This window comes from Charadrius vociferus, unplaced genomic scaffold (genome assembly GCF_000708025.1).
Source record: "Charadrius vociferus isolate BGI_N301 unplaced genomic scaffold, ASM70802v2 scaffold266, whole genome shotgun sequence".
NCBI lineage: Eukaryota > Metazoa > Chordata > Aves > Charadriiformes > Charadriidae > Charadrius > Charadrius vociferus.
Genome location: NW_009649114.1, coordinates 1,715,976 through 1,725,447, shown reverse-complemented (window position 1 = coordinate 1,725,447; position 9,472 = coordinate 1,715,976). Strand labels below are relative to the sequence as shown.

Here is a 9,472-nt window from a genome sequence, read left to right as displayed (position 1 = left end):
AGGGACTGGTTGGGAAAGGTCCCGCCGTGTCCTGACTCCTGCTAAGGCTGTGCCGGCTCGGGGACAGGCTCTTTGGTACACGAGGGGGTCTCTGGAGCCCGTCCCCCTGCTATTGCCGGGCTGCACATGAAGGCAGAGCTCATCCCGGTGCCCCATCAGAGGGGATGGATGTTTGCTAGGTATTTCTTGTGCATAAAATACAATCATTAGTATTTTTTTAAACAGCAGATCATCCTTTTTATTTTATCCGGTGGGCACTGTTTGCTGCTTTTGTACTCAATTGCTCTGAATAACTTTCCATTGGTCCCAGGGGAGACCGTGGTCCTCCTCCTTCTATCCACGAGGTCTCTCCAGGGTTTGAGCACAAATAAACCCATAAGGCTGATTTTCTGCCAACAGGACAACCCAGGGTTTGGGAGGACAGTGACTGCGGGCTCGTACCTGGGTCACCAGAGCCTGTAAATTATTTCTGGCACTATTCGCTCCCGCTGTTCCCTCTGCACAAACAGTTTTGGATTGGAAACTCTCTCTGCAGTTGCCAAAAGGAAGATGACAGAAAGGGAGCTGTGTACGGCTCGGTGACCGCTGGGTTTGTGTTTGTTTTGCAGCTGAGGATCCGTCTGCACGTGCCGCTGGTCTGCTCACCCCGGGGGACGCAACTGAGGTCCTAACGCTGCCCCGGCGTCCAAAATGGTCATGCAAAGACACCACCTCACCTGCGCAGGAATAGCATTGGCTCTCTGCCTTCATCACCTCGTCAGCGCCATCGAAGTCCCTCTGGACTGTAAGTTATGGTTTACCCCTCTGAACACTCCTGCTGACAGGGTTGAGGAGGTAGAGTGAAGATGTGCACAGCCCGGGCTGGTCCAGCCTAAGTTTTTCTTTTCTGTTGTTTGTTTGGGGCTATTTTTCTGCTTAAACCCCATGCCCTCCAGAAAGTCACCCAAGTCACTCCCCGGTTTAGTTAATCTACCTCAAAAGCTGAGCGAAGGACTCAAAACCTCATATCAAAATGGGACAGAGCACCTGAGCCAAGCTGGTGAAGAAATTGGGTCCTGGCAAGTCTTCAGCCTGTTGATTTCAGTGGAGCATCCCGGGACTCCTGGGGCTCCCGCAGAGCACGGGCAGGCTTCGGGCTGCTCCCGCGGGGAGGACCGGAGCTCGTCTGCTCGGGCAGATGCTGCCACGATCTGACACCCACGTCCCCGAGGGCAGCAGGGACCAGGGCAGGTCCTGCAGAACAATGTGGTTTTTCTCATTCTCTCTGTTGGGACTTTTCAGTTAATTATGAGCTGGGAGTTATGTTTTATTGGGGAAAGCCGGGGGATACGGAGCGAGGAGGAAGGGGGACACGGGCTGATGTTTCTGCTGAATGGGCATCTTCAGGCCAGCGCGTGGGAAACGCCTGACTTGTTTGAATGCACTTGAGATGGGGGCTCATACTGAGAGCTGCTCAGCCACCGTTCTGGAAACCAGTTTCATAATTTCTTTGTGTCCCAGCTTCCTCCTGGAGCGGCTGTTAATAATAATCAGCCTGTCGCTGCAGGGAATCTCTTCCGACAGCGCAACGCACAGAAATCCTCCAGCGAGCAGTGCATTAGTCGAAAAAGCAGAGCTTTTTGCTGGGGTCTGAATTCAGGCTGAAGTGCCAGGGTTGCTTTGGATAGGAGAAATTTCTACCCTGTGGGTTTTTGCTGTGAGTCCGGGCTGTGCTGGCCGTGGCCATGGTACCTCAGCTGCTCCCTGGCTCTGGGCAGCAAAATGGGATGGGAAAATTTGAGGCAATGGCTTTTGGCTGAAATTTGGAAGTAATGGAAGAGAAAGGGTGAGAAAGCTCTGACTTGTGGAGGGGAATAAATACTTATATTACTTGAAAAGAAGGGAGAGGGTCCCGGACTCGAGTCTGAGTCTCTGCTTTGCTCCGTTCCAGATGATTGTGGATGAAAATATCTGTTCCCCTGGAGTCAGCGCTGAAACACACACAGGCGGCTCTTGTTCCCAGCAATGGGAATTTTATTTGATGCACGCAGCTCAGTGGTTCCTTTAGGCCTGGCTTTGTTAGCATCTGTAATATTCCAGAAGCGCAAGCAGTCGGCATGGAAGTAGGGGCCAGTGCAGCTGGGGAAAACCGAACGGCTCTGCAAACAGCCGCCTTCTGCCATTTCTTGTGCTTTGCATCAGGAAGGGAATAATTTCACTACTTAAATGTAACGCGACCTTAGAAAAGCAAGAGAAATGCTGACAGCTGGTGGAGAAATGCTCAAGACAGCCTGCAGCAGCTGACCACTTCTCAGCCGCTCACTGTTCCTCTAGCCCTCTCCTCCTCCTCCTTCTCTTTCTCCTCCTCCTCCTTCTCCTCCTCCTCCTCCTCCTTCTCCTCCTCCTCCTCCTCCTTCTCCTCCTCCTCCTCCTCCTCCCTGCTGCTGCACAGCACTGACCTGCAGAAGAGCATCACCTGCTCCAGTGCTGGTGGGAAACTGGGATCCTAACTAAGAGCATCCTTTTGTCATCCTTTCTTGAACCCTTGCGCGGCAAGAACCCTTTCTTGCCCCTTGCACGACAGGTATTTGTAAATACCGTGCACGGGGGCAGTTGTGCACGGCCGTGCCAAGAGCAGGTGGGTGAGGAGCATCTCCCAGCCCCGGGCGAGGGTCCGGGATCCTGCCGATGCCTCTCCGACCCTTCCCAGCCTCCCTCCACGGAGACGTGGAGCATCACCATCGGTTTACTTCCATCCCGACCTTCAGAGCCATCAGGGCTTTGCTTTCAGCTGCTGTTTAAGCCACCTGGTGATGAGGGCTCGGTACCCGCCGCTCGTCGGGGAGGCTGAGCTAATGGCAGCATCGCCTGCACTCGAAGGGCTGCGGGTCTGCCCGGGTGGTGTGTAATCAGCCCCAGCTGCTGCGGCTGTGTGCCGGGGCTGATAAACCTGCGAATTACGGGCTCAGTGAGTGCTCAGAGCCGGTGCTCTGCCCCCCCGCAGCTGGGAAAGTCCTCCCTGCTCCACAGAGATCTGCTCCTTCCTCCAGTGCCGGCGTGTGTGCTCAGCCCGGGGATGTCGAGGTGCTGCCCTCGCTGACATCCCTTGGGAGTGGGAGATCTCCCCAGGGTGGCATTTTTGCTCCCTGGACTTTTTTTTTTTTAAGGGCAGGAGCAGCTCAGGAGAGGGCAGATGCAGGGGCAAAGCCCTGGGGTCCCCTCACGGCAGAGGGCACAGCCCTCACTCACCCTCTCTCAGGGGGACCTGCGCTATTTGCTCCTTCTTTTGAGCCTGCCCAGGTGCTTTTTCCCTGCCCCAACACGAACAAGTTTTCTTCTTTGGATAAAATCCTACCTGCCCCTGTTCTGGGGACAGGAAAGGTATACGTATATATATCTCCCTATATTACGGGCACCTTCTCTGAGTTTTAGCATCACCTAAAAAGGGTTTATCAGGCACGTATTAGCCTCTGACTCAGGGGGATGAAACTGGGGGTGCTCAGGATAAGCCTGGCCATGGGGAAGGGGGGAGCACTGCTAACTCCTGTGGGCGACCTGCATGACCACAGGGCCACCAGCGCCTGCAGGCAACTGGTGTGAGCACACCGGAGCCCGTCCAGGCACCCTGTGCTATCTTTTGGCCTAAAATCCCCTGCTGCAGAGGCAGCTGACAGCACACGGAACCATTCAGCAGCAGCTTCTCCCACGTGGACAGTAAGTAGGTAGATTAGAACACGCTTGAACTGTAAAATGATTTGTGTGTAGTATTCACAAGCCGGCCCTACGATAACTATGCGTGTTTGTGTCCGTGATGCCATATAGGTTTATTCTTCAATTAACCTTCTTTCTTTTTTTCCATCATGCTTGCACTTTGGAAATCACAGCAAATATTCAGAGTGAATGTAAGTGTTCCCCTCGCCCTCTGTTGTGTGCGCATCCGTCTCCGCTGCATGGCTGAAACAGGGGCACGAGGGGTCCGTACCGAGCAGGGGGTGACACCGAGCAGGCGGTGGCCATTGCTTTGGCACACGGGTTCCGCCGCAGCATTGCCCGCTCCTGCGGCAGGGCTGGCCAGAGTCAGGACAAGCCACGGGGCTGGGAGAGGCACGGGAGGTTGTGGAGCAGCTTGGGGTAGGAGTCCTTAGGCTCTGCCGCCTTCCCTGGAGCAGGGCTGGTGACCAGACGGTGGCTTTGCGATGCAAATATTGTTTCTGCGGAGGGTTGTTATTGCTAACGGCACACATCCGAGCAGAGCGGGGCTCCTCTGCCTCGCACGAGCGCGTGTGCCCAGCTCAGCTCCACGGAGGGACACGGTTGCAGCATCGCTAGCTCGGCCCTTTTCAACACCAGTGCTGCGCTCCTTTGGGGTAAACACAGGAGGTTTTGAGCCTCTTTCTTGCACAGGGAGTTCCTGTGAACGTCTTCCAGTGGCTCTCTGGCTGCCTGTCCTCTCTTGGAGGCGCACAGCCAGGACGCCCTTCAGTCCCATTCAAACGACCTGAAGTAGCGGGAAGATGTAGCTGTGAAATTTCTTACTGAGACCAAGATACCGAGCGAGAAATGGGCTTCCTGGTACTGAAAGGGAGTCTGAAGAGTGCCAGTGGTCCGAGGGGCGATGAGTAGTACATCCCTCACAAGTCCTCGTGGTAATTTCCTCAGGTGTTGAAGGGCTTTAAACCACAAATTGCACGTCTCGCCTGGGGAAGAAGCTGAAACCCCGTCAGGATCTGCTGCAGGATGGCAGAGAGGGGATTCCCCCCTCTTTGCATACCCTTCCTCATGGCTTTTCTTTTGCTTTGCAGTGCCTCAGCCCCCCACAATCACCAAGCAGTCCGTGAAGGACTACATCGTTGACCCAAGAGATAATATCTTCATTGAATGTGAAGCCAAAGGGAACCCCGTTCCCACGTAAGTGCATCTACAGCCCTCGTTACGCTGAAGCTCTGCTGTTCACTAGAGCTGGCTCTGGAGGAGCTCCCCTCCGGTCGAGCTGTGCCGTTTACCCCACCGGCTAATCCAGCTGTTGGCTTGCACAGCACAGGTAAGGATCTCGCCAGGTAAATATGGTCGGTGGTTACAAAACCAACCTCTTCCCCACGCTTGCAGTTTTTCCTGGACGCGGAACGGGAAGTTCTTCAACGTGGCAAAGGACCCCAAGGTGTCCATGCGGCGGCGGTCGGGGACGCTGGTCATCGACTTCCACAGCGGGGGACGGCCGGAGGACTACGAGGGCGAGTACCAGTGCTTCGCCCGGAACGACTACGGCACTGCTCTCTCCAGCAAAATCCACCTCCAGGTTTCTAGTGAGTAACAGCGGTGGCGCAGAGCGAGCAGCCAGCAGCCCCGAGGAGAGCAGGGACTATTTGCATCGTATGAAATTTTGTAGAAGAGGCGTGGAGAATACCCACTGCTCAAACATCTCAGCCTGCTTCATCTGGTACCTGTGTCGCCATGTATCCAGCGACAGGACCGAGATGAAGGCACGGGGGTTATGGCTGTAGCTAACAGGGAAATAACTCAATATAGATTTAAGGGAATCTCGCACACGTAGAAATTAAGTTTGCATTGAGGCCGCACCATTGAAACCAGGTCAGGTCCAGCGGGAAGAGGTCTTCACAGTTACTACCCTCCCTCCCTCACGAGGTGTCTTTACTTCTTGTGGCAGAGTCTCCCCTGTGGCCCAAGGAGAAGGTGGATGTGATAGAGGTGGATGAAGGCGCTCCGCTCAGTCTGCAGTGCAACCCGCCTCCTGGCCTGCCTTCTCCCGTCATCTTCTGGATGAGCAGCTGTGAGTTGGGGCATCCCCCTTCCCACCTCAGACCCTGTGGGCAGCCTTTCCGTCACCTGCAGCATTTATTTAAAATAACTCTGTTTGGGGTCGTTACTGCTAGTTCAGAGCCTGGAGGCACCCCTGTGTGGCCAGGCTCGGGGGTTTCTCCTCTCTCCCGCCCGCGGGAGGATCTGACTTGCTCTGAGTGCCTCTTCTCCCCTGCAGCCATGGAGCCCATCCACCAGGACAAGCGTGTCTCCCAGGGCCAGAACGGCGACCTCTACTTCTCCAACGTCATGCTGCAGGATGCCCAAACCGACTACAGCTGCAACGCGCGCTTCCACTTCACCCACACCATTCAGCAGAAAAACCCTTACACCCTCAAGGTGAAAACCAGTAAGTGTCACGGTGGTGGCTCGGGATGGCTCTTCCCCGGCCTCTCTCGGGCAGGGTTTTCCTTCCAGACACCTTGTGTCTGTCCTTGACAGCACTGAGACCTGTACCAGGGAGAAGAGTGGCTTCCTTCATTTTGGTTAGGATAGTACAGGAACCTGTTTGGATGAGGAATGGTGGTCCTCAGATGGCTAACCTGGCGGGGAGGGGTGGCTGCTTTCCCTCCAGCATTTCAGAGCTTTGCAGCTTCATGGGTTGAGGGCTGCAGAGGTATCTTGGTGCAGGTATCGCTGAGTTCATGTGTCTGGGATAAACTGGAAAGCATTTCAACACAGATGGGGCATTCCCCATCTTTAGGGAAATGCATAATATCAAGTGATCTATCCTTAGTTTGAAAAGCTGGAAATAGCCTTGGTTCGCTCCAGGTTTAGGTTTATGGGGAACTCTCAGCCGTGCTGGTGCTGTGCGGGGACACTGAGTGAGTGTCGATATCCACAGCTCAGGATTTACCCAGTGACCAGGACCTGCTGTTTGGCTCCTTGGCTCTGGGCTGTGCTGACCGGAGAGCTTGAGCCTTTGGGCTCGGAGCGTGTACACGTGGGACACGCTCAGGATGGCCAATGACCTCAGTGTCACCTTGGCGAAGAGCATCGTCTCAGGGGGCAGGAGGAGGACACGCATGGGGCTCTCCAGGCACGTGAAGAGCCTTTCCGTGGGCAGGTCCAGCCACCAGCAGTCTCTTCTCCAGAAAGGAGACTGCTTGAAGGAGGACGAGTTCCTGACGCTACTGGGCTTCGTGCCAGCGGGGTGCTGGGCACGGTGGCAGAGGGGAACTGAGCTGAGCGCGGCAGGACACGAAGTTCTTGGGTTGATGCTGGTCCTGCAGAGCATGGGCTCTCTTTTGAGGATGTGTGTGCAGAGCACCGGCACAAGCAGCAATCAACGCAGAAACAGCATCTGTGGGCCCCAGTCATCAGGCGGGAGCCATCTCCCGTTCCCAGTAAGGTCTGACTGGGAGGAAGGGGTAGTGTGTGCTGGCAGAGGCGAGGCTGCGTTTTGGGGAGCAGGCTCTTGTGCGACTCAGGCACGAGGCCCTCCTGAGCTTAATTTGATCTCGCAGCAGCTTAAATTAGAAGCAAGGCTATTAAAGCGACCCGAAAGCAAGGCGAGAAGCAGACGGGGTCCGGAGTGTTTTGCACTTTTATTGTAACAGCTTCTCCTCTGTGCGAGGCACAAGTGGAGAATCAGCACTGTGAATGCCATGAACAGGCTCTTTGCCACCGGCGAGGAATGCGTGTAGGTACTTCGTTCTGCATATTATTTGTCTGTTCACGGAGCTGCCCAAACAACTCCAGCGCTTACCTGTAAGGGACGGACCGAGTCCTAAATTAGTGTGAGCTGCAGGAATTCCGGCAAACAAAGGTCTGTGGTCATTTGAGCCACCAAAGGCTGCAGCCTGACACGGTTGTCAAGCTCTAGAAAAAATGTGGAAGAAATCCTGGAGGATTTCTCTGCAGACAGACACAGTCTCCCCCTCCTGCTACACTCAGATGCCACCACAGCGTTCTGCTCCCGGGCTGTGTAGAATTGGCTTCCGATTATACTGGACCCTCTCTTTACGTTTCCCTTTGGAAACGTCTGTTGTATTATCAGATGCAAATGCCACCCCATGAGCTCCCAAAAGGCCCTTGTAATTTAAATAACTGAGCCTCTAATTTCTCATCTGCTATTACACAAGAAATTCTTTATACATACAGCGTTCAAAGGAGATGAGCTTGTATTTGTCTCAAGCTGTTCAATCATCTCAGCCTTAAGCCACAAGCATTGTCTGTCTTTTAAAAGAAAAAAAAGCTCAGCAGCTGCTGAAAAATCATTGCACGGGATTGCCATGCTCTGGGATGCAAGAAGAGACAAATGCAGAGGCTTGGGGAGCGATACACCCGGGGCTTTCCCTGCGGAGCGTTCCTCTGGGGCACGGAGATGCTGTGAGGGCTGGAGCCCCTCTGCTGGGAGGACAGGCTGGGAGAGGTGGGGGGGTTCAGCCTGGAGAAGAGAAGGCGAAAAAGGGGAGACCTCAGAGCCCCTTCCAGTGCCTAAAGGGGTACAGGAGAGCTGGGGAGGGACTCTGGATCAGAGAATGGAGCCATAGGATGAGAGGGAATGGCTTTAAACTGGAAGAGGGTATGTTTAGATTAAATATTAGGAAGAAATGTTTCCCTGTGAGGGTGGTGAGCCCCTGGGGCAGGGTGCCCCGAGAAGCTGTGGCTGCCCCATCCCTGGAGGTGTTCAAGGCCAGGTTGGACGGGGCTTGGAGCAACCTGGGCTGGGGGGAGGTGGCCCTGCCCAGGGCAGGGGGTGGCCCTGGGGGGGTTTAAGGTCCCATCCAACCTAAACCATTCTGTGATTCTATGATCTCCTGGGTGCTCTTAACCCCCTGGCACAGAGACTTGGTGCAAGGCTGATGACTTAAGACTCAAGGCAACAAATATATGGTAGCCAACACAGCCTCTCGCATCTCCTGTTGGACAGATGATACCCTAACACGGCTGTGACACATCCTGGTGGAAAACAGGGCGTTCTCAAACGCCAAAACAGTGTTTGGGGTAACAGCGGGAGCTGAGGAGGGCAGATCCTCCAGTAGCCATGGGCCAGGACAGTGCATTCCTCACCTCCTCGCAGAGCGCGGAGGGGCAATTAGCTTTCTTCATCAGGTATAGGTGATGGCTGGGGGTGGTTGTCAATCAACGAGAGCAGCGTGTTGTTGAAGAGCTGGTGTTTTGCATGTAACACAATCTACTTTAATTACCTTGTAATTAAAAGGGGTTTTACAGCAGATTATGCTTTTAGAGCCTAATTATTATTATTATTTTTATTTGTTCATCTTCACCATGCCTTTCTGCATCGTTACGCTGCGGCTGAGCTGTGTCCAACCTATGTTTTATGCTGGGAAAAAGTAGCCAGAATATGTTTCCCTCATAGTTAAGACTCTGAGAGAAAAAGCATTTTTCTTCTCCAAATGGAACTGACTTTTTTTAATTATTTTTTTTTCAAAGATACAACTGTCTTTATACCGAGAAGAAAAACACTTCAAGGAAATGTTTATGATACAATTTTTGTACATTTATTTGTCCTCCCATCTCGTAGGAGGAAAACGGCCCTCTTTTCCTCTCCTTTATTGCTGTGTTATGTTGTTTGTCCTGGAAGGCCGCTGTGCTCAGAGTGCTTTTGTATCCCTGCTGTTGCCTGTCTGCGTTGCTCTTGTGTTTCAGAAAGTTATTTTGTTTTCTGTCCCCTGTCCCGCCTGTCCTCCCTCCCCCCCCCCCACCCCCC

At 53.8% G+C, this 9,472-nt stretch overlaps 1 protein-coding gene across 1 annotated transcript in view; it reads left to right on the top strand.

Moving 5' to 3' along the window:
* The first annotated feature begins 690 nt into the window (after positions 1-690).
* NFASC (neurofascin) overlaps positions 691-9,472 on the top strand; it is a 54,928-nt gene continuing 46,146 nt past the window's right edge. Inside the window, exons 1-6 of the mRNA XM_009888289.1 lie at positions 691-784; positions 3,864-3,881; positions 4,782-4,887; positions 5,086-5,282; positions 5,645-5,767; positions 5,975-6,145. Coding sequence (XP_009886591.1) covers positions 691-784; positions 3,864-3,881; positions 4,782-4,887; positions 5,086-5,282; positions 5,645-5,767; positions 5,975-6,145 — 709 coding nt within the window. The remainder of the gene's footprint in view (positions 785-3,863; positions 3,882-4,781; positions 4,888-5,085; positions 5,283-5,644; positions 5,768-5,974; positions 6,146-9,472) is intronic.